The sequence below is a fragment of the Trichoderma evansii genome (assembly GCF_050947405.1).
Source record: "Trichoderma evansii strain SZMC 28006 chromosome Unknown GGI43scaffold_1, whole genome shotgun sequence".
In the NCBI taxonomy this organism is placed as follows: Eukaryota; Fungi; Ascomycota; class Sordariomycetes; order Hypocreales; family Hypocreaceae; genus Trichoderma; species Trichoderma evansii.
Genome location: NW_028145205.1, coordinates 838742 through 864865, shown reverse-complemented (window position 1 = coordinate 864865; position 26124 = coordinate 838742). Strand labels below are relative to the sequence as shown.

The 26124-nt window shown below is 48.5% G+C and overlaps 10 protein-coding genes across 10 annotated transcripts; 6 read left to right on the top strand and 4 right to left on the bottom strand.

Annotated features, from left to right (window-relative positions):
* Positions 1 to 1699: 1699 nt before the first annotated feature.
* Positions 1700 to 7759, top strand: GGI43DRAFT_7547 (Arf family guanine nucleotide exchange factor SEC7). Its single transcript, XM_083210244.1, has 2 exons — positions 1700 to 3220; positions 3298 to 7759. Exons 1-2 carry the CDS (start codon positions 1958 to 1960, stop codon positions 7582 to 7584), a joined length of 5550 nt encoding a protein of 1849 aa, XP_083065909.1. The 5' UTR covers positions 1700 to 1957; the 3' UTR covers positions 7585 to 7759.
* On the bottom strand, positions 7739 to 9274 carry GGI43DRAFT_389892 (uncharacterized protein). Its single transcript, XM_083204255.1, has 2 exons — positions 8958 to 9274; positions 7739 to 8902 (listed from the first exon to the last, which is right to left on the bottom strand). The coding sequence occupies exons 1-2, from the start codon at positions 9106 to 9108 to the stop codon at positions 7935 to 7937; spliced, it is 1119 nt and encodes a 372-aa protein (XP_083065908.1). The 5' UTR covers positions 9109 to 9274; the 3' UTR covers positions 7739 to 7934.
* Positions 9275 to 9439: 165 nt separating this feature from the next.
* On the top strand, positions 9440 to 10717 carry GGI43DRAFT_389891 (DNA-directed RNA polymerase III subunit C31). The gene is made up of 2 exons (XM_083204254.1): positions 9440 to 9750; positions 9829 to 10717. Exons 1-2 carry the CDS (start codon positions 9628 to 9630, stop codon positions 10501 to 10503), a joined length of 798 nt encoding a protein of 265 aa, XP_083065907.1. The 5' UTR covers positions 9440 to 9627; the 3' UTR covers positions 10504 to 10717.
* A 293-nt stretch (positions 10718 to 11010) lies between these two features.
* GGI43DRAFT_7485 (nucleoporin FG repeat region domain-containing protein) lies at positions 11011 to 12963 on the bottom strand. Its single transcript, XM_083210234.1, has 2 exons — positions 11927 to 12963; positions 11011 to 11867 (listed from the first exon to the last, which is right to left on the bottom strand). Exons 1-2 carry the CDS (start codon positions 12430 to 12432, stop codon positions 11108 to 11110), a joined length of 1266 nt encoding a protein of 421 aa, XP_083065906.1. The 5' UTR covers positions 12433 to 12963; the 3' UTR covers positions 11011 to 11107.
* Position 12964: 1 nt separating this feature from the next.
* GGI43DRAFT_7410 (cleavage polyadenylation factor subunit FIP1) lies at positions 12965 to 14452 on the top strand. Its single transcript, XM_083210230.1, has 4 exons — positions 12965 to 13225; positions 13293 to 13345; positions 13436 to 13677; positions 13732 to 14452. The coding sequence occupies exons 1-4, from the start codon at positions 13076 to 13078 to the stop codon at positions 14271 to 14273; spliced, it is 987 nt and encodes a 328-aa protein (XP_083065905.1). The 5' UTR covers positions 12965 to 13075; the 3' UTR covers positions 14274 to 14452.
* Positions 14453 to 17379: 2927 nt separating this feature from the next.
* GGI43DRAFT_7415 (glycoside hydrolase family 18 protein) lies at positions 17380 to 19387 on the top strand. Its single transcript, XM_083210231.1, has 4 exons — positions 17380 to 18107; positions 18177 to 18233; positions 18323 to 18455; positions 18522 to 19387. The coding sequence occupies exons 1-4, from the start codon at positions 18008 to 18010 to the stop codon at positions 19198 to 19200; spliced, it is 969 nt and encodes a 322-aa protein (XP_083065904.1). The 5' UTR covers positions 17380 to 18007; the 3' UTR covers positions 19201 to 19387.
* GGI43DRAFT_7433 (peptidase M50B-like-domain-containing protein) lies at positions 19387 to 20632 on the bottom strand. Its single transcript, XM_083210232.1, has 2 exons — positions 20315 to 20632; positions 19387 to 20188 (listed from the first exon to the last, which is right to left on the bottom strand). The coding sequence occupies exons 1-2, from the start codon at positions 20513 to 20515 to the stop codon at positions 19574 to 19576; spliced, it is 816 nt and encodes a 271-aa protein (XP_083065903.1). The 5' UTR covers positions 20516 to 20632; the 3' UTR covers positions 19387 to 19573.
* A 1681-nt stretch (positions 20633 to 22313) lies between these two features.
* Positions 22314 to 23124, top strand: GGI43DRAFT_389879 (uncharacterized protein). Its single transcript, XM_083204253.1, has 2 exons — positions 22314 to 22448; positions 22520 to 23124. Exons 1-2 carry the CDS (start codon positions 22428 to 22430, stop codon positions 22913 to 22915), a joined length of 417 nt encoding a protein of 138 aa, XP_083065902.1. The 5' UTR covers positions 22314 to 22427; the 3' UTR covers positions 22916 to 23124.
* Positions 23125 to 23279: 155 nt separating this feature from the next.
* GGI43DRAFT_389878 (S-adenosyl-L-methionine-dependent methyltransferase) lies at positions 23280 to 24362 on the top strand. Its single transcript, XM_083204252.1, has one exon. It carries the CDS (start codon positions 23463 to 23465, stop codon positions 24072 to 24074), a length of 612 nt encoding a protein of 203 aa, XP_083065901.1. The 5' UTR covers positions 23280 to 23462; the 3' UTR covers positions 24075 to 24362.
* GGI43DRAFT_389876 (uncharacterized protein) lies at positions 24363 to 26110 on the bottom strand. The gene is made up of 2 exons (XM_083204251.1): positions 25613 to 26110; positions 24363 to 25551 (listed from the first exon to the last, which is right to left on the bottom strand). The coding sequence occupies exons 1-2, from the start codon at positions 25730 to 25732 to the stop codon at positions 24526 to 24528; spliced, it is 1146 nt and encodes a 381-aa protein (XP_083065900.1). The 5' UTR covers positions 25733 to 26110; the 3' UTR covers positions 24363 to 24525.
* Between the last annotated feature and the right edge of the window lie 14 nt (positions 26111 to 26124).

Sequence of the window (26124 nt, the reverse complement as noted above, 5' to 3'; positions counted from 1 at the left end):
TCCGGAAGGGCGGCGGAAAATAGCTCCAGCGGATTGGGGCGCTGAGGCTAGCAGAAGCCAGGTGAGCACCAAGTTGAATGTCTGGTGCTTGGCATTTTTGGCTGGATGTCTGTTTGCAGTTGAGACTGGAGCTGGAGCGGGTCGCTATCGGTGGCGGTGCCCGCCTAATAGACTTCATGTTCTGCGCTTAGCGGTGCCCTCAAGCCGGGGAAGCTTGAAGCCGGGCTCTGGATTTGGCAGCCCTAATGCGCAAATTGGCCACTGCCGTAAGTTAAGATGTTTACAGGTGGCAGTTTATGGCAGTTTAGAAGAAATAGTTTCGTGCTCATCGCAAAAAAAGATATCATATAGGTAGCCTGTTATATGCACTAGACTATATTGACTGTGCATTCGTTTCCTCATTCAAGTAAATCACGGGTTGCGCCCACCCTCTGATTGGCAGCAGTCAGCAGAAAAAAAAAAAAAAAAAACTTCTCCAAAAAGTCGCCCGGGATTACGCACTTTGCATGATTTCCGGATTTCGGGCGGCAAGTCGACGAATGCAGTGCTTCCAGGCGTTCCGTACCAGCTTAATAGTACTAGCTGCGGTAGCTTATCCAACCCAATCTATTCTTGCAGCACAATACTATAACAATACGGAGGACTAAATCCTAAAGCTGTCAAGTGCCTACTAGGTAGTTCGATCCTTTTCTAACCCATTTCTATGATGTTAGGACTACCGAAGTCGCTTGTAAGTGGCGCTTGAGAGAGAACGAGCAGATTTTCGACAGCCCAATTGCCAGCTCGGGGCCCAGTAAAAATTGGCAAAATAGAAAGTTAATAGTACGTACGCGTAATGTCATCTTGCCGCTCTCTCAGAATTGGAGAATTCTAGCGGGCGCAGTTGCTTATCGTGAGAGCCCCTAAAGGCATTGGACTTCCGGAGAGCGGGAGGCAAATCCGCGCTAATCAGAGAAGCGGGATGGCTGCCTCATATATATGCGGCAGCGCGCTTCGTATCGTGTCTGATGCTGCTTCTGCTGCAAGTAGGTTTACGAGTTAGGCTACTCTATTAAGCAACGCCTCCTATCGAGAAAGGAGGCAGCGAAGCGTCTCAGGTTCTGAGCGCAGCGATCCTACTAGAAGAGAATGCTGAGAGATTGGGGTGACTGAAACATAAGGCTGCACGATGCCTGTGGCTTTAGCCACTGTAAAGGAGAAGTGGCTGCCTATTAGGTAGATTAGGTACCTCCTATCTGGTTAATATAAAATTTGAAATATCTCAACAGGCAGACGAATAATCTCATCAAGTATTTCAGAATATGCAGGTGTCTGTGCAGCTTGGCTGTAGAGACCAATCTGGCGCAGAGCCTCAATAACAGGTACTGTCTCCAACTGCAAAGTAGGTACATTCTGACAATGGACCCTTATTGCTGTCTCTCATTAGAGATTAGAGCATTAGACAGGTATTATTAGCTGTGGCTTGAATTGGAAGTGGCTTGCTGCTCAATAAAAATGACAATCAGGTACTGGATACTTGTAGCTGGTGCCTGAGTAAGAGCCATTCTTGCTAGATCTGACTAGCTGAGCTGGAACATTTAGAGTACTCTGTACCCCGGCGCGCGTTGTTTCGCACCTCCAATTGGTACGTACAGCCTCGAGGCTAAGGCGGCGTAATGGGCCCGCTCTCCGGCTCCCTCTCGCTTTTGGAAATGTTGTCCCCTAGTCGAGAGACATCCAAATCTGAGCTCTGCGTTGATATATCGCAGCTTTTCTCTGATCCGCCAGCTGCGGGATAAGGCACCGGCCTCTCCAATTACTCGGCCTGCTCGCGAAGCCCTTCGTCCCACTCTTCCGCCTTCGCCCGTGCCCTCGCTTCCGAACCGCAGCCTCAATCGATGGACCAAGCCCAAGGTCCCTAACTCCCGCGTCTTTCTTCCGTGGCGATTGTCTGTTATATCCGGCCTCCCTGCGCCCCATGAGCTCCTTAAAATTCGTGGTGTCCTCTCTGGACGCCATTGCGACTTCTAAAGATGCCCAGCGAAACAAGCAGCTGGCTGATCTGACCAAGACGGCCCTCGATGCCATCAAAGAGCAGGATCAGCTGCCCGATCCCGAGATCGTCTTCGCGCCTCTCCAGCTCGCAACCAAGACCGGCAGCCCGCAACTCACAACGACAGCTCTCGATTGCATTGGAAAGCTGATATCCTATTCATACTTCTCCCTTCCTGCCAAAGACGATGGACACAAGGAAGGCGCCGAACCGGCATCCCCGCTAATTGAACGAGCCATCGATACCATCTGCGATTGTTTTCTAGGCGAGACGACGGCTGTCGAGATTCAGCTGCAAATTGTCAAGTCGCTTCTAGCGGCCGTCCTGAATGATAAAATCGTCGTTCATGGCGCAGGCCTGCTAAAGGCTGTGCGCCAGACCTACAACATCTTCCTGCTCTCTCGGAGCACGGCCAACCAGCAGGTTGCACAGGGAACTCTCACCCAGATGGTTGGCACCGTTTTCGAGCGAGTCAAGACCAGACTTCACATGAAAGAAGCCAGATTAAATTTGGACAACCTGAAGCATGGTGCAAGCAATATTACTTTCGAACAATCCGAGGTTGCCAACGGCACCCCTCACAGTGATGATGATGGAGAAGACGCTTCAGTTTCGGCTTCACAGCTGGATAGCAACGATGCGTCGGAAGAGCCGGCCAATGCTGCTAAACTCACATTAAAAGATTTGGAGCATCGCAAGAGTTTCGACGATTCGACCCTTGGCGAAGGACCTACTATGGTTACGCGACTCAAATCGGAGAAGAAAGATGACAGCAATGTGTCCGTGTCAGGGCAGTCTGGTCCGCTGGAGGATAGCGATGCGCTGGACGCTGAAGATGAGGTTTACATCCGGGATGCCTATCTCATCTTCCGATCTTTCTGCAATTTGTCGACCAAGGTTCTGCCTCCTGAGCAGCTCTTCGACTTACGGGGTGGAGCGATGCGCTCTAAGCTCGTTTCTCTGCACCTCATCCACACCCTCCTTAACAACAATATTGCTGTTTTCACTTCGCCTCTCTGTACTATTAGGAGCTCCAAGAGCAATGAGCCCACTACATTTCTTCAAGCCATTAAGTTTTATCTTTGTCTTAGCATTACGCGGAATGGAGCTAGTTCGGTGGATAGAATCTTTGATATCTGCTGTGAGATTTTTTGGCTCATGCTCAAATACATGCGCCCCTCATTCAAGGTATATTACCCCCCGTCTTCTTTACTTCACCCCACCGTACACAAATCGATGCGTATCAGAGGCTCACCCTGTAGTAGAAAGAAATCGAGGTCATTCTCAATGAGATTTATTTGGCGCTCCTGTCTCAAAAGAATGCCCCGCTGACACAGAAACTCTACTTTGTTTCCATCCTAAACCGCCTCTGCGCTGATCCGAGAGCTTTGGTCGAGACGTATCTCAACTACGATTGCGATCAGTCTGTGGAGAACATCTTCCAAACTGTCATTGAGGATCTATCTAAATTTGCGACGGCGCCAGTCTCGATTACATCCATCCATGAGCAAGCGTATGAGGAGTACCGAGGGAAGACTGCGCCAGCGAGCGAGTGGCAGCTCAAGGGTATTCTTCCCCCGTCACTCACCGTTGCGCAGATTATCCCACACCAGGAAAATGAGGCCGACTACCCGAAAGAATATGCAATCAAACGCCTATCACTGGAGGCCCTTGTCGAGACCCTACGCTCTTTAGTTAATTGGTCCGCCTCTGTACGCTCAGATAGCGAAAATGTTCGCACAGATGCAGATGCTAGAACCTCTTTTGATGAGCTGCGGCCGTCCATCGACCCCACCAGCGAAAGTGCCTCTCGACTTGACACACCCTTACCCCCTTCGACTCCTGTGCTGGAGGATGACCCAGACTATCTCAGCAAAGAAAAGGCTAGGAAAACGGCCCTCATGAAGGGAATCAGACAATTTAACTTTAAGCCTAAAAAGGGAATCGAGTTGCTCCTTCGCGATGGCTTCATCGCGAGCGACTCACCCCAAGATATAGCCACATTTTTGCTCAGTGAAGACAAGTTGGATAAGGCACAGATTGGTGAATATCTCGGCGAAGGAGATCAGAAGAATATCGATACCATGCACGCATTTGTGGACTCTATGGATTTCACCAAAAAGCGTTTCGTTGATGCCCTTCGTCAATTTTTGCAGTCGTTCCGTCTGCCAGGAGAGGCGCAGAAAATCGATCGATTTATGCTCAAGTTTGCCGAGCGTTATGTGCTTGGTAACCCCAATGCCTTTGCCAATGCCGACACGGCGTATGTACTGGCGTACTCAGTGATCTTGCTGAATACAGATCTGCACAGCAGCAAGATCGCCAAGAGAATGACCAAGGAGGAATTCATTCGAAACAATGCGGGCATTAACGACAATGCTGATTTGCCCCATGAGTATCAGATTACCATCTATGAAGAAATTGCCAGTAACGAAATTGTTTTGAAGAGCGAGCGAGACATTGCAGCTGCAGCGGGCAATCTTCCTGCCCAACCAAGTGGTTTGGCTGCAGGGTTGGGACAAGCTTTCTCAAATGTAGGCCGAGATCTGCAGCGGGAAGCTTATATGCAACAGTCAGAAGAGATTGCTTTGCGTTCAGAGCAGCTCTTCAAGAACTTGTTCAAGAGCCAGCGACGAAACGCCTCCAAGACTACTCCCAAGTATATTGAAGCAACATCTTTTAAGCATGTCGAGGCCATGTTTGATATTACATGGATGTCCATCTTCTCTGCACTTTCAAGCCAGATGCAAAAGGCACATAACCTTGAAGTTAATAAACTGTGCCTCGAGGGCATGAGGCTAGCAACCCAAATTGCCTGCCTCTTCAATCTCTCAACACCTCGAGAAGCATTCATTTCCGCTCTTCGAAATGCCACAAACTTGAACAATCCCCAGGAGATGCAAGCCAAAAACATTGAAGCCTTGAAGGTGATCCTGGATCTGGCTCAGACAGAGGGCAATGTTCTGCAAGAGTCATGGAAGGATGTTCTCATGTGCATCAGTCAGTTGGATCGATTGCAATTGATCTCTGGCGGTGTTGATGAGAGTGCCATCCCAGATGTGTCCCAGGCGCGCTTTATCCCCCCTCAGCGATCCGGGACATCAGAATCTCGCTCATCTATGCAGTTGAAAAATAGACCGCGACAGAGATCTACTACTGGTACCAAAGGCTTTTCTCACGAAATTGCTCTCGAGAGCCGCTCGGATGAGCTTATTCGAAGCGTCGATCGAATATTCTCCAGCACAGCTGACCTTTCGGGTGAAGCCATGGTTTATTTTGCCAAGGCCTTAACAGAGGTCAGCTGGGACGAGATCAAAGTTTCAGGTTCGAACGATTCCCCTCGGACATACAGTCTGCAAAAGATTGTCGAAATCAGCTACTACAACATGAATCGTGTGAGATTTGAGTGGAGCAATATCTGGGTAGTACTTGGCGAGCACTTCAACCAGGTCGGATGCCATAACAACATGAACATTGTATTCTTTGCTTTGGATTCTTTGCGCCAGTTGTCCATGCGATTCATGGAGATCGAAGAGCTTGCAGGTTTCAAGTTTCAGAAGGATTTCCTAAAACCATTTGAGCATGTGCTGTCCAACTCGCATAATATCACAGTCAAAGACATGGTGCTGCGGTGTCTTATTCAGATGATTCAGGCGCGAGGAGACAACATCCGCTCTGGATGGAGGACCATGTTTGGTGTCTTTACAGTTGCCGCCCGGGAGCCGTACGAGAGTATTGTCTATCTTGCATATGAGAACGTTAGCCAGGTTTACAAGGAAAAATTCGGCGTTGTCATTTCCCAAGGAGCGTTTACGGATCTTATAGTCTGCTTGACAGAGTTCTCAAAGAATCTAAAATTCCAGAAAAAGAGTCTAGGCGCTCTGGAGCTGCTAAAGTCGATTATTCCAACAATGCTCAAAACACCAGAGTGCCCGTTGTCTCATCAACCATGGAATACTTCCTCGTCCCAAAATGACGGAGCTGCAGAGCCTCCTAAAAAGGGGCAGACAAAAACATCCATGGAAGAGGGCTATTGGTTCCCTGTGCTGTTTGCTTTCCATGATGTGCTAATGACTGGCGAAGACCTTGAAGTTCGTTCAAATGCTCTGGAGTACTTCTTTGCTGCACTCCTCAAGTACGGAGGTGGATTTACCCAGCCATTCTGGGATATTCTTTGGCGACAGCAACTCTATCCTATCTTCATGGTTCTGCGCTCAAGACCAGAGATGACAAACGTTCTTAATCATGAAGAGCTGTCCGTTTGGCTGTCTACTACAATGATCCAAGCTCTACGCAACATGATTACGCTTTTTACACATTACTTCGATGCACTCGAATATATGTTGGACAGATTTTTAGAGCTGCTCGCCCTCTGCATTTGTCAGGAAAATGATACGATATCTCGTATTGGTAGCAACTGTTTACAACAGCTGATACTGAAAAATGTGACGAAATTTAACCTGGTACACTGGAGTAAGATTGTTGGAGCATTTTGCGAACTGTTCGAGCGGACAACAGCATACCAACTCTTTACTGCGGCAAACATGGAAGCCACTACTTCTATGTCAATGTCGTCATCCAATGGACTGGAGTTTACTTCGCCTCTCAGTCCAACTGCTGCTGAGACTCCTTCCGTTGGGGATGAAAACACATTGAAGATTAATGGCGGAGACGAGAACGGCGCTTCCGACACAGAGTCCATTCATCACCCAACTTTGCACAAACTAGACGATGATGAGGCCCAGACTTCAGCGGCAAATACCACCAATGGACAGCAGTTGGAAGAGTTTAAACCAACTTCTAACCTTCAGCAGCAACCTGTTGTCGTGACAGCCGCTCGCCGACGATTCTTCAACCGCATCATTTCCCGCTGTGTCCTACAGCTTCTCATGATTGAGACAGTCAACGAGCTCTTTAGCAACGACACCGTATACGCAAACATCCCTTCCACCGAGCTCTTACGCCTCATGGCTCTTTTGAAGCGCTCTTTCCAGTTTGCACGCCGCTTTAACGAAGATAAGGAGCTCCGAATGAAGCTCTGGCGGGAAGGATTCATGAAGCAGCCACCCAACTTGCTGAAGCAGGAAAGCGGTGCTGCGGCGACGTACGTGTCTATCCTGTTCAGGATGTTCATAGATGATGCACCTGAGAGGCTGAAGAGCAGACCCGACATTGAAGCCGCTCTCGTGCCTTTGTGTGAGGACATTATTACGGGATACTCTTTGTTGGCTGAAGAAAGCCAGCAGAGAAACATCATTGCTTGGAGACCAGTCGTTGTTGATGTGCTTGAGGGATTCGCTACTTTCCCTGAAGATGCTTTCAAGACCCACTTGAGCTCTTTCTACCCGCTCGCCATTGACTTGCTCCAAAAGGACTTGACGGCGGATTTGCGCGGTGCGCTACTTGCAGTTTTGCGGAGGGTTGGTGAGGTGTCCCTTGGAATTGAAGGGCTGGTAAGGGCTGGGGACAAGAGGCGGGACAGCACGGTCAGCACTAATGCTGAGGAACTTCCGCTTGGTAGGATTGAAGCTGCTGCACGAAAGATGCTGTAAGTCAGGCATGGCTAGATCGGACAGCGATGTATGGCGTTGGAGGGCGGATATAATAGACGAGTGTGACTTTTTTTTTTCATTTTCTTTTTTCAAAGCACCATGAGTGTGTATGTATGTTAGGAAAGACTGCCTATACTGTCTGTCAGGTAGAAGATAAAATGTTATAATAGTATGATGTTTATTTTTAGGTTATGCATGGTATATGTAACCCTTCTCGTTAACTACTTGTTTGACCTGACAACCCCCTTTCTTGAAGTCACATAAATAGTTCTATTGCTCGATAGGTAGCTGCGTGTGACTAAACTAGACTTTAGACTCTCAAAAATTTATGAATAAGAACAAATATTTATTCAATTTAGTAAATCATTGATATATGCCCGCAGAGGCTCAGCTTCTTCTTCCACAGTCCGGTTCGGTAGTCCTCTTAGGGCCTCCTTCAGCTCGCCATCCCCTTCGGCCGCCACTTTGACCAATTTCTTCACAATGGCATTTTCTTCAGGAGTGAGACGAGATACGCGCATGATGCTGACGAAAGTCTCGAAGAAATCGATGAGATTGAGGTGCATGAGGATATCGTCTGACCCGGATAGCATTTCCAGCGCTGCCCATTGCAGGATTCCTTGGTCGCTGGGAGCGATGGCATTGGTGGAAAGGGGAAATAGATTCTGGTAGTGAGCTGTGCTTATGGCACGAGTATCGAGCGCTGAGAGGCGGGTGAGAAGGCGTAGGAGACGGCCTTGTGAGAGGGAGGTTTGGTGTCGAGGCCGCGTGGGAGGGTTTGCTGTTTCAGGGGAGCAAAGCGTTTTGATGAGTTCCAGGAAGGGTCGCTGGGTGAATATCAGGCGCCAGAGACGTCCGTGGCCGGGGATACGACGCCTGGTGGTGCTCAGACCGTTGAAATTATAGCTGCTTGCGCCGTTGACAGCTTCTGTTGGTCGGATGGTTTCGCTGTCCGTCTCGAGCAGGTCGCCGAGTACCTTGGCTGCGCGCTCGCCAACGCCAACATCTGGGCTCTCTAGCCAGCGGCGGATGAGGGCCTCGACGACATCGGGGAGAGTGCTGAGGAGGGCGGCCTCAGTAGGTGCTTTGGCGGCTTTGTGGATGATGGCGAGGGCGAGAAGATTGGCGCCGGGGAGTGGAGAGCTCAAGGCTGTGAGGATAGATGGAGGGTCGGCGATGGTGAGAGTGCGGGTGAAGGTTAATGGTGAGAGGAGCTTGATGGTGAGAGAGAGCAGAGGAGTAGGATCCTGTGTGGTTGATTTGAGGATTTCAGTGAGAGGAGGGAGGACGGTTGGGAGGAGAGGAGGGATGTTGGATTCTGGGAGAGCTGATTAGCAATCTTTCTTGGGACCTGTAGAGGGTGAATGATTTACCTGTTAGCTGAAGCTCGACGTCATCGAGGAGCTTGAGATTAAATGGAACAGAAGGATCATTCTCGAGCTCTGTCAGGTGAGTTTGGAACTCTTCGAGGCCGGAGATGGGATGGGCGTCTGAGTTGCCGTCTGGGATGATGCGTTCTGACATGATCAAGTCTCAGCTATCACCGGTAGCTTTGAATCTTGTTTTTCTGCTGGCTGATCTCCGTGAAATTGAAAATGATATCTAATGCGGCAAAATATAATGAGAAAATGCGAAAGCTGTTATTGAATTCAGAGCCAGTGTATGGATTATAAATGGTATCCTCAAGGACGGTTGATTTACATATAATTTGCAGGGTAGGCAATAGCAGGCAGATGCGCTGACGGCGAGCGCCTAGGCAGCGGGGCAGCGTCACAGCGGAGGAAATTCCGCCCTCCCCACCATACTTTTTTCTCTGTCGCTGAAAGTTGGCGCTCCAATTGAGCTTCTTCTGCCATTTCCATCCAAGTCCAACAGGTCGCTCTTTGTTTATCCAGCGAAAAATATTGACGCTGCTGTCGTGACATTCGGCAGTATAACAACTACTATTATCATCTTTACCACGATATTCATAAACTAGCACTGAAATAGACCTGCTCACTGAGCAATTGGAGCTTTGCGCAAGGCTCTTGAGCTGAGTCGGAAATGTCAAGAGGTGGTGGGCGAGGAGGAGGTCGAGGAGGCAGGGGAGGAGGCAGAGGAGGACGGCCAGGTCTTCCATGGGATGACACAGATGAGCCTGATGCGCGGCCCTCTGAGCTGTTCCCAGTAAGTTGATGATGCGCTGCATATTCAGAAAAAGATTCTATAGGTGGGAGCTGCTGCTAACAGTCATTCTCTTTTCAGCCTTATGTCGTCCCGACCTCTCGCGACCTAAACACCACAGAATACAACGGCGTCCAATATTTCCTCCTCCTTCGTCACCAGATCCATTCATCGGCGCTATATACATCCAAACGAACCTCCCTCATCGATCCCGACGCACCACGCAAAACCTACGGTCGCGACCAGATGAATGCCCTCTACGACGTCAAAAGCAAAGCCTCCGTCGACCCCTTCATCGCAATGCCAACCTACTCTCAGCGCTTCTCCCGCCCAGAACGCGCGCTCCCGGAATGGTCTTCACGGCCGGTGTGTCGAGAGATGTACCCACCCGAGCTGCTCGACACAGTCGACTCTGCGGATCCTAGCGGCGTGAGGAAGCGGCGCAAGCTGGAACTGAGCAAAGTCAATGCCCTGCCAAATGCGGAAGAGGCGTTTGGTATGCCTGCTATTGAGGGAGAAGACGACGGCGTGCTGGTGGATGAGAAACATATCCTGGAAAGGCTGGATGCCATGCGGGATGATGAGGGCGACGATGTGGGCGACGCTGAAGACGAAGAGGGTCTGGAGGAAGAAGAGGAAGATGAGGCCTACGACGATGAAGATGCGGGTGACTACGATGCCGAAGGATACTTTGATAATGGTGACGACGGCGGCGATGACTACGGAGATGGAGATGATGGCGAAGGAACATATTAAAAGCCAATTTTTTTCTTTACTTGTTTCACCACTTCCGGCGTTTTTTTGAATTACCGAAAGATCTTTGGTTACCAGGGAGAAAAAACTTCGAAGAAGCTGCTGTCATTGGAGCAATTTTTTTTCTTTTTTTCGTTATTATTTCCAGATCCGCATGTATATAAATTCTACTGAGGTACTCTCATATACCCATTTCATATATCATGATTCCAGAATGAGTCACACACACGCAACATGCCAGTGAAACAATTTGCTTAGAGCCCTCACCCTTGCAGATTTTCCTATTTCGCATCTTCTAAGAGGAGGGTATCTCTTGTGGCTACACTTGCAGCTATATCTACACCAATCACCCCCTATAGTTTTATCGTCTAGATACTCCTTTTTCTCGCTGCTACCCTTCTCATAGTCATACATTGCTTTGACAATGAACAGCCCGTCTTATGCTCGGCCGTAAACAGCCCTTGTACAGCAAGCGCCGCCTAATGATTAAACCTAAAAGCGCGTCTCCCTTCAACCAAATACCAAAAAAATTAAACGCAGCGAAATCCCAAAAACCCGAAAAGACATGAAAACAGTGACCGTAAGCGCTTCATGAGGAAATGCCAGATTACAGGCCGTTATCCAAGAACCCGGCCTGCAGCCGTGATAATCTCTCCCGCGTATCCGCAATCTGTCCAGCCTGAGCAACAATCGCGCTGCCCATCTCTCGCAGCGCCGCGAGCACCTGGCTCAGCTGGTCCTGAACCGGCACGTTGCTGTGGTCGCGCAGGCTGCGAATCTGCTCGTAGAGGCCGTTTTCCACTCCAGGCATGTCGCGCTCGATCTGCGCCCGGTATTCGTCCAGGCGTTTCTTGTATTTCTCGACGTCATCGCAGATGCGGTTAAAATAAGTAATGAGGTCCTGAGCACTGGCATGCGCCGATGAAGCGTCTGCTGAGTTGGAGTCGCTGGTTGGAGGGGGGCCGGCGAAGAGGCCGGTTTGGTGGTAGTGTGTCGGTAGCTTGAGGTTATCCGCGGCCTTGAAGGAGAGCTGAGCATCGGTGACGTTCTTCTTGGTCATGTCTTGTAGGGCCTTGACAGTCTGGATGTCGCGGTTGAGGGCGTCTTGAACTGTCTTGAACTTGGACTCGACAAACTGAACGTCTCGTCCGAGCTGATCGATGTCCTTTTCGTGCTGGGGCATGAATTCGCCAATCTCATCCCTCATCTTGATAACGCGCTGGATGCCTTTGTCGATAAGAGCAATTTGATTCTGAACCGGCTGAGCAAGATCATCGAATCGCGATCGTGGTCGCAAATTGTCATAGTTGACTTGGACGGCGGCAACTTGGTTTGTGGACTGGGCCGGTTGGGCTGTAGATCCTCCACTGCATGGTTGTTAGCATTGACTGAGAAAATCCTTCAACACGAATATAGTATTGCGTACAAGAAACCACCTCCTGTGGTAGTTGCAGCTGGAGCTGTTCCAGAACTAAAGAGACCACCTCCTGACTGCTGAGTGGTCGCAGCACCGCCGAACAAACCTCCTCCTGTTCCCGTTGTTGTCGCCGCGGGTTTGCTTCCGAAGAGACCACCGCCGGTTGTAGCGCTGGGCTGGGCCGCAGGGGTGCTTCCAAACAGACCTCCGCCGGTGGTTGTCTGCTGCTGAGGGGTCGCAGTATTGCCGAACAAGCCTCCTCCCGTTCCTGTCGTCGTTGTCGCCGCCGGTTTGCTTCCAAATAGACCCCCGCCAGTTGTACCAGATGCCTGAGCTGGCTGAGCAGTCGCTGTTGAGCCAAACAAGCCGCCGGCGGTTGTATTCGCCGCCGGTGTGCTTGGAGCAGCGCCAAAGAGACCTCCGCCGGTGGTCGTTTGTGGGCTCGCCGTCGTTGCAGCTCCAAAGAGTCCTGTTGCTGCTGGCTTGGCGCCAAAAAGGCCGCCCGTGGTCGCCATGTTGTTTGGTGTTGATGGATTCGCTGACGCGTTACCAGAACCAAATAGCCCTCTAGTCGCTGCTGGCTGCGCAGTGCCTCTGTGGCGCGTTTAGTTAGAAACAATAAGAGGATGACAGTGTAAAGCGTGGCCAATTGGAAGATATGGGGGGTGTTGGAGAGTTGAAAGGCGTGGTGCAAAGTATAAATATGGGCGATATCAGATAGCCCAAGGCGTGGTGTTGAAGATTTAGCAAAGCTTACAGGCTATTGGCAGCTCCAGTGTTAATGCTAAGACCCGCTGGGCCACTGGCTGACCGCGCCAGAGACATCACACCTCTATAAGAGACGCTCTGAACTTTTTTTTTTCAGACAGGCGAGTCAAGGGTCTAATTCGTGTGGAGCTCTTTACTTCAGTATGCGAAAGCTTGGACTGAACTTTGTTGCGGGTCTGATAATGGCTGATAATGAAGGGATACGGAAAAACTACGGAGCTGTGTCGCTATGACCCACTATGGACTTATCCAGCCTATCAGCCTGCAGAAGAGCTTCCTACCTAGTAGAGCTTCAACTTTGAATTGATGTAGGCTGCATGTTACTTTGTTAATCCTCTTATTCAATTCATACTATTTTTACACCAAATTTGCCTCTAATCCGCTGCAAAAATGGACATGGACGAAGATGATGATCTTTACCAGCCGGAAGAGCCCAAGATTGAACAAGACGAGGAGAAAAAGCTTAAAGCTGAAGAGTTAGAGGAAGGCGAAGAAGAAGATGAAAGCGGCGCCATGGACGAAGATGACGATGACGATTCGGTACGCGACTTTGACCTTTTGTTGTCGAAATTGGCTACAACACGTATGCTAACATTATGGATTTCAGGATATAGACATCATCACAGAGCGAAAAGATGGCACAAAGGCAGCGCCACCACCGTATGTCGACCCCAAGCACGCCGTGCTGCGCGAACGCTTTTCTAAGCGCCCGATGATATATCCAATCCTTTACTGACAGCTCGACAACAGCCAGGCAAAATATAGCGACATTAGGAATATCCCCCAACGGTCAGCCTCCAACGATATCTCCGCAAAGTCAACGGCGCCGGTCAAGAGAGACGAAGACTCGAAAACGACCAACGCTCTGAGTATTGCTGCCCCAAGCGCAGACCAAACCTCGGCTGCCGCCTCAAAATCTACAATCGATATCAATGCCATCCCAGTTCACCCTGCAGCTGGCAAACCTATAACACAAATAAACATTGATGAGGGTATGCGGCTATTATTATAGGTGGATTTCCTTGATAACTGACCAACCCTGTTAGATCTGCCAGAGAATGATAAGCCGTGGCGCAAGCCAGGCACAGATATTAGCGATTACTTCAATTACGGCTTCGACGAATTTACATGGGCGCTATATGCTGCCAAGCAAGAATCTATTCGTGGCGAGTTTGGTGCTGATGCTTTTGCTGTCAACAACAAGAAGATGATGGAAGACTTCAACATGATGATGATGGGAGGTATGGGCATGCAAGGTGGAGGAGGTGCTGGGGCTGGCGGCCAAGGCCAAGGCGGTGCTGCTGCTGGTATGCCTGGTATGGATGGAATCCCACCTGAAATGCAGGCCATGATGCAGCAGATGATGGCTTCTGGCATGGATCCTTCCCAGATGGACCCAAGCCAGATGGCAGCCATGTTCTCTGGGATGCAAAATGCTGGCGGCAATGCGGGTGCCCAGGGAAGCCAGGGCCAAAATTTTGGTGGAGGCTTTGGTGGAAACCAGGGCTTCGGTTACGACCAAGGCATGGCCGGAGGTGGCAGTGGAAGAGGCGGATTTGGAGGCCGTGGACGCCGTGGCCGATGGTAGGACCATTCCCACCATGATTATGATGCTGCCATGAATTCTCAGAATTTTCTTAACTATCAATGAGTGGGCATGTATTTGGGACATCTGGAGTTGAACAATTGGCGTTGACGGGACTGCATTTCCAAGATATTGCAATGTCACATTGCTGGAGATCTCTACTGCGATAATGGAGCGGGGATACAAGGCAACTTTTAATGGATGCTATCTGCTATTATGATTCCTGATTGCGGAGTCTGAAATTAGACGCGATAGGCCAGCGCAAAAGAGCGATAAGAACATCACATTCATGATGATATACCACCGGAACCAACGATGTATCGAATCTTAACGGGAAGCAAGATATTATTTACGAGAAAAGATGGGACAGCAAAGGCATAGCCAAAATGCTTTTGAACTTGATTATCGAAATGCTCAAACAAGGAAGCTACGTTTTCTTATGCCAGCGACTGCTATGGACAAGATCAAAAGACTTAAGACCTTGGCCGTTACCAGCCCGAAACAAGTTCTACAAGATGGAAGGCGGCAAAAGGAGCTGATTCTCCTCTTCTTTCAGTCATGGAGTAGGGCATAACTTGAAGAGACTGATAGACGTAATTACACGGATACTTTGATGTACAAATATATACAACTTTGAGAACTGCCAACCGAAATGAAAATGCCGATAAGGCATATCTGTGTAGCTCGGCACCAGGTAACGTTACCTAACTGTAGCAAACGTAGACCTAGTTGGGAACTCTGAGGCTCGAACTTCCTAAGACAGGTGGGCGACCGATCCTGTATGGCCTGCCAAGAGGCTAAGAGGGCTTGAGTTGACAGACGCCAGGAACGGCCGCAGTCTAGATTGGATTCGCATCACATGACGCCGGAGAGGTGTGTGAATAGAGTCTTTGTCCTTGGTGAGACGGAAGAGCTACTCGGCAGCGGAGCAATATGATGTTTGGCAGCACAGTAGCAGGCGGATTTTCTGCAGCCAGAGCCGAAAAGCTGGATTGGTGTTGAAACTGGCTTAGGTGGGGGACTGCGCGGAGAGAGATGTTAGCTTCTATGTCATGAGAAATGCTTACTACCGCTGTTGTTATTATTAGCGGATAAACTAAACAGACGTATTAAGCTTGATAACTAACCTTACTGCCTAACAGCTATTCGATTATTCCTGCCTGGAAAAGCCAACTGAGCTATGCCATGGTGAGAAGCTCTCCTGCGCCAGAGAGAGAAAGGACCGAGACTGGATCACTGTTTCTCATCAAAATGTCCTGGTGCTCGCCAAAAGCGGTTATCGCTGTCGGTAGATAACGTCTCATCGTGGCTATTGATAAGACGGATTTGAGAAGGTGCGCTACGCTGCAGGTCATCAACATGTTTACGTTGCATCGTGCACTACAACAGCCTTGGGGCCATTCTCTGCCATTCTCTGCCATCTTACTTGCTCACGTATTTGCATCGTGGGAGAGGCGAGATGCTGCATGAGACACGTGGGGCTGCGGGTACAGCATCAAATGAGTGTGGTCTCGACTCTCTTTTCGGATTCCTTTCAGGTACCGTAATAGCAAAATAGCAGTGTCACGCTTGAAGCTGATGGACTCTAATCGAAGACGCAGAAGCCAATAAGATCAGCTTCATGATACACCAACCGAGCGTCGCGTGAGTGATCAACAAGATCGAAAGCATCTTTACCAGAATACCGGAGCTGGCTATCTGGATTCACAGACTTCGGAAACCGCCATTCTCGTCTTAGTAGCGGGCATCGCAATTCTCTCCGAAGCCGACTTGACTCGCTAGTACCCCACGGAGTATCGCTCCACTACTTTAAATCATGCTTGCGCCGATTAGGCTGGCGGCTGATGGGGGTAGCCGGCTAATATGTGATGCTTGAAGCACACTGGCTGTCATGGACAATGGCCCCAGAAATGAATGATTCGCTATACAGCCATACCCAAGGAGCAGGTGGAAACACGTCTTTAAAAGGGCCATGAGCGCCGACGACAGCTAAGTTGAGAATCTCATGAAATGAAGATACGCGGAGACGGGTAAAGCAAAGGGCTGTATTATAGCCTCATAATTGTTCCTACGCAGATGTTATCATATTTCTGGCGTTTTGGAGCAAAGTGAAATCGCCGAGACCACTGAGAAGGGTGGAAAACAAAGTGTGATATGATCACTGGGGCAGCCGGACTGAACCGAACCGCGGCTCTGCTTCCCCACGATATCTGGGTTGAAAGATTTGAAGTGAAGAGTTTTAACCTTCTTGGGATATCCCTGTGGAAAACGTCTACAGGGGGACATTCACCCCAAAGTCATATGTATTCTCCCTATGCCAAAGTGGGAAGCTGCTATATCAAGAAAAAGCTAGCTGTAGCGATACGCTCCGTCGAGCTTCTTTCCGACTGGTGGAAGTGTCTCGTTGGGCGGCAAAAGAAAGTGCTTATGATCTATTTGATGAGAGGAAGGCTTGGCATCCAAGCAAGCTGTTTGCTATAATCTGTTCAAAAACACATGCTTTTTCGCGCGTTGCTGCAGATGAGTAAAGGGTGTCAAGCTTATTGTGGTGCGTCGGATGAGCATGGTCACAATGGAGGGACTTTCTAGCCGCAGCTGTTTTGTTTGCGTCTCTTCTGCACCAATAGATACTGTCTGTGATAGCCGACTGTGTGCAACTCAGATCTGCTGAGCAAATTCGGCAGCTTGAAAGCATTTTTGGAATCGCTGCCGACCATTTTAGCCTGTGAGATTGACATGCCAGGGACTTACTCAAGCTTAACTGTTGCTTACCGACTGACCCATGTTTGAATCCAAATTAGGATTCCATGTCGCTCTGGGGCGGCTCGAAGGCCAACTATTGATCTTACTCGATATTGGCATCTAGGCTCTGCCCAAGTAGGTAGGAGGTATTACATCCTAGTCCCTCCGCAAACCTTACTGCAAGTCAAGATTCAGATACGCTCTCATCAACATTTGTTCCTTTCCCTCTATGATTATCTCAGCCTGCTTCTAGTGACACTTTGTGAGCACTGAGTTCACCTCGTACGTATACGAACTCGTACAAATATATGTGGAGTTTTGCTTCATATATATATTTTACCAGTGCTGAAGGAGCCATTATCAAGCTCTAGAAGTTGTATAAGATAGGCAAAGACATCTATAGGGCGGTAAAGCTCGGTGGCATTGATTGGTACTACTACTGAGTACTTTGTACGTTGTATTTGAGCAGCAGCCAGAACCCCTGATGTTTCGGAGCGTTAACCAATCTGGCCTCGGCACGCACCTTCGAATGCCACCATCCCTCTTCTTTGCTAGGGTGCGTACATGTCACCTTGTGGTTTAGTTGTGAAGCTGCTATCTCGACTGATGGTATATCTAAAACTACAATAGCGAAGCTAAGGGATACAATTGCCGACATTAGTGGTTCTCTTATTCGAAGCTGCCCAAGATAGCATGGCTCTATCATGGGCTTGTGATGACCCTCGTCTCGCCTCATCCCTTTGTCCGGGGGTAGAAGCTTACGTTGATGAAAAAAGGTCGGTCGATGCGATGCTACGTGTGTTCTCAAAGATGGATGTAGAATGTAGCATCGCGGTAAGACAGTGGAGAGGACTCCTCTTCGATGTTCAGGCATGTTGAACTCAAAATGAGGATATAAACGCAGTTTGTCCAACCGGTCGAGGTGACACTCTGCTCTTCATCATCGTCAGCATCTTCATTTCGCACTCAGCAGCTTCACCATCTCTTCAGTCACGATGCCCTCTTTGACTACTTTTGCGAGCGTGCTCGCTCTTGTTCCATCCGTCTTCGCGGGTTGGAATGTTAACTCGAAGCAAAACATTGCTGTGTACTGGGGTAATTACTATCCTTATAAATTTCTCTAATTTGGAAAGAAAGTAATCATCTAATATAACTTTTGTATAGGACAAAACTCCGCCAACCAACAAAGCACACAGCAACGTCTTTCAACCTACTGCAGCGGTATGTTTCTGCTTTATTTCCTGACGCCGAAACCTTCAATCGGCCAAATTGAGAAAAAGAAAATGTAGAATCTGACAGTTGCCATGTAGATGCCAACATCAATGTCATTGACATTGCTTTCCTAAACGGAATTACTCCCCCCATGACCAACTTTGCCAATGCTGGTGACCGATGCACTCCTTTCTCCGACAACCCTTGGCTCCTGAGCTGCCCTGAAATTGAGTGGGTTTTTGGATGAATACATTCTTTTCTGCTGTATGCAAATTTGGACTAACAATTCATTTAAAGGGCGGATATCAAGACTTGCCAGGCTAATGGCAAGACCATCCTTCTTTCCCTTGGTGGTGATTCCTACACTCAAGGTGGCTGGAGCTCTACCAGTGCTGCTCAGGCCGCAGCCAAACAGGTTTGGGCCATGTTTGGTCCTGTTCAATCCGGCAGCTCCACCGAGCGTCCCTTTGGCAGTGCCGTTGTGGATGGCTTCGACTTCGATTTTGAAGCGACGACCAACAACCTCGCGGCCTTTGGCGCCCAGCTCAAGAGCCTCTCGAGCGCTGCCGGTGGCAAGAAGTACTACTTCTCTGCTGCTCCTCAGTGCTTCTTCCCCGACGCTGCTGTCGGTGCACTGATCAACGCCGTACCCATGGACTGGATCCAGATTCAATTCTATAACAACCCTTGCGGCGTCAGCGGCTACACCCCCGGCACCAGCACCCAGAACAACTACAACTACCAGACCTGGGATACCTGGGCCAAGACGAGCCCCAACCCCAACGTCAAGCTTCTTGTCGGCATTCCCGCTGGCCCAGGCGCTGGTCGCGGCTACGTCTCTGGCTCTCAGCTCACTTCAGTCTTCCAGTACTCGAAGGGATTCAGCAGCACTTTTGCCGGTGCTATGATGTGGGATATGTCCCAGCTTTTCCAGAACACTGGCTTTGAGGCCCAGGTTGTCAACGCTTTGAAATAAGTAAAATTATAAAATGAATAAAAAAAGAAAATGTTATGAGACTCGGATCATGCACAGATATCTCGAAAGAGGATGAGCTAGTATGATTTGACGGCCTGATTTGATTGTTTGGTGGACAATATTGTATATATGTATATATGTTTGTCTTGAAGTACTACTGTATATAGCTTCAGCTCTAGCACATATTGAACTGACTGCACATAACTTTGTGTTTGTACCGCTAATTATATGTTGCTGTAATCAATCTCATCAGTTCTAACATTGGGTATCATAAGTTCATAACTCCTAACAGGGCCGCTTATCGGCACTGTTTTCCCTCCGAGTCTCCCTCTTGCTTCTCTTCTCGCCCCCTGCGAATAGATAAATGATTGGCTTAGGTTGGGATGAAATGCTTGGAGTCATCCTCTTGCTGCGCAAACGATTGCGAGAAAGCAGCCAGGCCAATGATAATGCCAACAGCCATAAAAAGTACAGAAATGATGGACCAAATGACACCCCAGCACTGTGACGAGCCGCCATACCGCTTGGCAAAGACGCTCGCATCCGACTCATTCACTTTACGCAAGATCAAATCATCGCAAATATCCCACACGCTGTACAACGAACTCATGACGCCAATAAACAGCACGACAAAGCGCAGCGCCTCAGCATGGACAATAAACCAACAAGCCACCAGCAATCCCACAGCAAGCAAAACCGTCATGATGGTCAACCAGTCGCGCTTCCCCCACCACAGCGTTAGCAGGAAGCACACGCCCAGGACGATGGAGGCGATTTTGCTGGCGACAATGTCAAAGCCGCACATGGTGAGCAGGGCGCCGATGATGGAGGAGCCGAGATAGCCTGCGGGGAGGGTGATTGCGCTGATGCCCCCGGTGAGGTGGGTGACGCCGCCTTCGTTGGGGTCGAGGGAGATGGACTTGACGTGGCCGCCGGTGAGGATGGCGGTGATGGCGTGGCCGAATTCGTGGAAGGCGATGACGAGCATCTGTGATGTTGTTAGTTGCGATGTACTACATCCTGGTGTTTTGTACATGTATGTAAGTGTATATATGAAAGGGATTTCAATTATATGTATATACAAAGCTGATCTGGAAATTTGAGATGAAAATACCTTGAATGGCCACAGAATCATGCGCAGGTAGGGCACATTCCATAGGATGGCAATGGCCACGACATAGCCGCCAATGACGCCCAATGTGACGGCCTGAGTGTGAGTTGGATGCTGTAGATTTCGAGAGATTAGAGGTTGATATTGAGGTTCATGACGGGCAAATAGGTTGGAAGCATCCTCAAGAGGCTGCCACGGCGCCATTTGGGCAGATTTTGGTGATGACGACGCTTTGTGGAGGAGTTTTGTTTTTGTAGGTGGTTTGTTGATGCTGGTTTTAGACTTGGGTGGGATGAAACAAGCTTAGGTCTAATGATCGTCGTCACTGCATGAGCTGATCACGAGATCTCAAAAGAGAGCAAAATCGCACACAGAGGAGCAGAGATTAAAAAGGCAAGATGGTAAATAAAAAAAGACAAGATTCAAGTAAAGGTCGAACCTAATAAAAAATGAGAGTCAATATCGAATTCCAAAGCTGTTGACGCGGCATGTGAGCAGCAAGTGGAACCGCGGCGTGGCTGAGGCGCGGTGCAGCATCATTCTTCAAGCAATGCGGTTTTGTTTTTGTGGCTTTTTGGCTTATACGAGAAGAGTGAGCCCCCTGGAGCTTCTTTATTTTTAGGTGGTTATTAAGATCGACAGGGCATAGTTTGCCACTGCCACAGCCACTTTTTATGCTTGGCTGCTTGGGATCGGCAGCTTGGCTTGGGCTGGCTTTGTGTGCGGGGTACTTGTTGGATAATCTTTTAAACATGCTATACTCGACGTCCACCTGGCTGTTTCTCATGAGATGGTGGTCTGTTTTGACTCAATTTTGGTCTGTAGCATGAGAGATGTGGTATACATGGAGTGTCTGTTAGCCAAATTGCCTTTGGTTGCTCAATAGTTGCCATTTGACTGAGGTAGTGGTACACATTGTAACTCATTACACGTAGTAACAGAGTCCCTATGTTGTATGTTGAATCAGTAGTATGCAAAGTTGAAGAAGAGAAAAAAGGATAGCAGCCATATGAATCAACAGTCAATATAGACTGGAAAGGAACAGCTTCAACACAGGCAGAGCCTTCTTCTTATATAATAAAGCTACCGTTACTTAGCAGTTAAGAATTATGCTATACTGGTTTCATCGACTTCACCCTATGATGAGCTTAAGCGTTCTCGGATTTCTGACCAAATTCTAGAAATAAGCCGGGCATTTCGCGACTGGCTCTGTCTCGCATGATGGGGCCGCACCAATCGAAAGCGCCGGCAAAAAGCGCCGGTGAAATCCCATCTAGTTCACTCTTATAACCGGCCCTATTTGTGATTATAGATACCTAGGTATATATACGTAGGTACGTATAATACGTATATACACCAGCGCAGAAAATGGATAGTTTGATGAGACTATTACTACTCCGTCCTTCGTACTTCGTATGATAGGTATGGATTAGATCTAATCAGATGCAGCTATCGACGCGTTGTAACTCTGACCCCCTGTATTCTGCATTAGAGTAAGCTTCTTAAGCGATAGTATCTCCTGCAACTCTTTTGAAGGAGAAAATCAATTGTTACGAGTAGAGCCTTTTTCAGAAGACTGTCTCCAAAAAAAGCGACAGCGGACTAACTACCAGTCAAACTTCCTCCTATTACTAGGCAGCAAAACAAACTAGATGAAGGCCAATGATGCAATCAAATTATATTGCACCGATTGGTAGTGCGCTAAAGACTTATATATGCTGATTGCAGTAAATACCACTGTCCATTAGAGGAAAATGCTATGGATATGTCGTGGCTATATAAGAGCGTATTCTGAAAACAGAAAACGGAGGCAGTACTGCTGCTGCTACTGCCAACAACAGTGTTGTAAGCCGACGAATCAGGACTCCATGCCATGAGTGGAAGCTGGCGGCCTGCTCTTGTAAGTAAAGTCGAAACAAGCGGCGGGCGCTGCAAATGCATCTCACCGGCGGAGGGTCTGATGGATTCCAAGATGGATCTAGAAGCCGGCATCCGAAATGAAAGCCTACGTACATGTATATAAACCTAACTGATATCGCGAACTTGTCTAGCGTTTCTCACAAGTTCAAACTAGCCCAGTCAACTGTTGATACCAGCACAACAACACCTGCCCACCATGCAGCTCTCCCTCTTCGGTGTAAGCTTATTAGGCCTTGCCATGATGACTTGCTGAAAGTCCAATGCTTCTCTGTTCTAATATAACTTTAGGCACTTATGGCATTGGCCATTGCCCCCGCAGCGGCCACTGACAGCCTCACTTTTGACATTTGGTTCTATCAAGATGGAGCCCTCTCCCTCGTGCCCTGCGGACCACAGACCTTTGTGGGTTTCAACGACACAGTAAGCGACAACAGTTGCTCTACTTGGGCGCTCGCAGCTGCAGATTCCGTTACGCTGTCGGCTGGACAGACTATCCCAGCGTCCTTGCAGACCAACAACGAGCAGACGTGCACGGTTTACTGGGTTTGGTCTAATAACGGCGTGGTCTCGCCATCATGTGCTGATACTGTCTTGGCCACCACGGCGGAGTTGTCTGCCGACGTTTGCTATCAAGCGCCGAATACTAGGGTTTTTGGGCTGAATATCAAGTGTGAGGCGAATTGAGCAGTTTGAATATCCGCCATAGATGTTACTTGGGCTTGTAAGTTTGGCTAGTCAAACTATCAAATGTGTCTCCAAGATTTGGGTGGCGATTAGCATTTTGACGTATTCATCTACGGAGCAATATACGGACTTACATGGAGAAGGGAAAATTGAAGTTTGCAAGCCAATATGCACATACGTGAACTTCCATAGAGAATAGCCTATCATCATCCATCATTCCTTTTTTTTTTTTTTTTTTTAATCTTTTTGTATCCGCCCATTAAATTGCTAAATAGTTCTCTTCTTGGTCATGATACTAGTAATGCCTCTTCAACGGCCCCACCCGGCCCCATCGCCTTAATAAACTTTTAACATGATCGACATCGGCACCGGCTCCATCTCAGTTTAGCATCTCCATCATGTCAATGACTTGCGGCTCTCACATTTTGAATTAAAATTTTTCTTAATGTCGGCTCATCTCCTGCTCTTCCTTCTTGCCATTCAAGTTGGATAAGAACAAAAAAATTTTTTTTTTAAAAAAAAGGTAAAAAGACAAAAGATAGAAACGATGCCAGTCGACTTTGACAAGCAGGCTTACTGGCACGACCGCTTCTCTACTGAAACTTCCTTCGAATGGCTCGCCAGCTCTGCTGAGTTCATGTCTATCATCAAGCCTATTCTCATCAAGCTCGAGCCTTCATCAGCACGAATCCTCCACCTCGGCTCTGGAACCAGCGATTTACAGAACTACTTCCGCCTTCTCGGCTTCCTGGACGTCACAAACGTCGACTATGAGCCTCTGGCCGCGGATCGTGGCCGAGAGCTTGAGCAGCAGGCTTTTGGCGATGTCAAGATGAAGTACGCTGTGGCAGACGCTACACAGTTGCAGCTCTCAAATGACAGTGGTGATCAAGACTGCAAATTCGATCTCGTGGTTGACAAGAGCACCGTCGATGCAATCTCTTGTGGCGGAGACGACCAAGTTTGGCGCATGGCGAGCAGTGTTAAAGAGCATCTTGCGCCGGGTGCTGTATGGATCTCGTTGAGTTACTCTTCTTCTCGGTTCGGCATTGAGGGACTGCCATTCGATGTTGAAGTCTTGGCAAAAGTTCCCACGCCGAAAATTAAAGCGACGGATCCGGATATCTTTCACTGGTGCTATCTGTTGCGGCAAAAATGAAAGAAACCACCATCTCGGAACCATAATAAACAATCTACATCTAAACAGGAGAAAGAGAGAGAAAGGTCAAGCCGCTTGACGGGTTATCGAATAATTTCGGCCGCTAAATAGACAAGGTGACCCAACTATGGCTATTGGAAAAAGTCCGCCAGCGCAGAATTTGGAGTTCAAGAGGAGTTGAAGCTTTCATAGAAGACATATATGTCTATTGGACCTATTTTTGAAAAAGAATACCTTTGGATGATAAATTTATATAATCCTAGACGCCATAGATAGATTATAAAGGCAGGTAAATAATCCGCAAGCCCATTTATTAAGAAACATTCTATTTTCCTTCTATCGTACCATTCTATATCTCATTTGTATGATACCGCGCCTGTATGATGCCATGCCGTGTATGTTCATGTCCCAAAAAATTAAAACAACTCCCTTGTCCCAAAATGCAACCCGTCTACTCCGAAATATCCATTCGTCTCTCGCGGTAACTTTCCATCTTCCGCTTTGCTATCACCTCAATCTGCGTCCATCGTTTGACCAAAAGCGCTCTTTGATCATCCAGACCAACTTTCAAAGCATCAACCTCTTGTAACCGCTTTGCAACAACGTCACTCAAAAATTCATCGAGCAACTTGACCAGATATTCGTCAACTCGACTTTGGACGTCATGTCCCTTTTCTTCACCATCTACAAACCGGCCAAACTCTTTGATCGTACAAGAAAGCAGCCTCAGTGCCGCCTGCGTACGGTGAAATTCTTCTATAGCTTCTCCCAATGGATACTCTCCAAGTAGATCTCGCTTTTTGAGTTCCTCCTTTTGGCCCTTTCCCAGCTTAGGAAATATCACATCGTCAATATAGATGTCATCTGTTGGATTTTCATCGGGGATGAAGCCATACTCGAGCAGGTTGTAATCATTAGAGTGAGTACTGTACGAGATGAACAACTCTTCGCCCTTCTTGTAATCTCGGTCTGCAATAATATGGTAACCCTCTGGAGAGTAGTATACCTTACATCCAGCGTCTGTATGGTTGAACAAATCGGCCACGGGGATCAACGCCAGTCTATCTTCCCAGGGATACTTCAACGTCTCGGGTGATTCGTTGTAAAATGTCCGAGTGTTGACCACTAGCCATGCATACGTGTACTCATCATACGGAACATCCGGAAATGCCTTCTTAAAATCATTCCAATCTCCCTGGAACGTCTTCTCTCGCTTTATGAGAAGGTTTCTAGGCTCAAGAGGCAAAAGATCCTTGAGCTCCTTCGGCCACATCATCGGCATGCCTACTTCAAAATCACTCATCTTCGGCAGCACAGCTTTCCAAGGCACCGCATTGGCGCTCTTATCAAGAGCCAAATCCGCCGCAAGCAGCGCCTGGATGGTCGTGTTCGCGGGCAATCTCTCGCGTATACTCGATGGGATCGACTCCAAGCAACGCAACGCTCCAGGAGGCACCTTCAGGACTTCCTCTTCAGCCTATTGGCGTGAATGTTAGAACCCCCCAAAGTGCCGATACTACTCAGTGGGCCCAATTTACCTTAATTTTTCGCGTGGCCAGAATCCCTGTGCCACGACCGGGAATCTTGCTCGGCTGTATCGCGTCAATTACCACGCCTTGGGCCTTGGCCCATGTTATGAGATTCTGCAGATGCCCCATGTCTACTCCGCAAAATGAAAGAGTAATTTACTCTGTACGACACAAAAAGAAACTTAGTTGGACATAATTTTCGAAATACTGAGAAAAGAAAAGGGATTATCTGCCCCATAAAGAGATGACACAACGGTGCAGCAACAAGAGCCCCCTTTAACCCCCAGCTGTTAAGGCTTCATCACGGGATCTCGGTGTTTTGGTGCGCAATTGAAGTATTTCCGGTTAACCGGATAATCTTAGTGTTTTTCTCTAACTCCATTCCGCCGCTTGTTTTACAATTCTGACATTGCCGCAAAGAGGCATAAAGCAATGGCGGCCATCGTGGCTTTGGCTCGTCGCATAGCTGAGGATGGCAGTCACGGGAAATCGTTCGGCCGAGAGCCCAGCTCTGGCGCTGA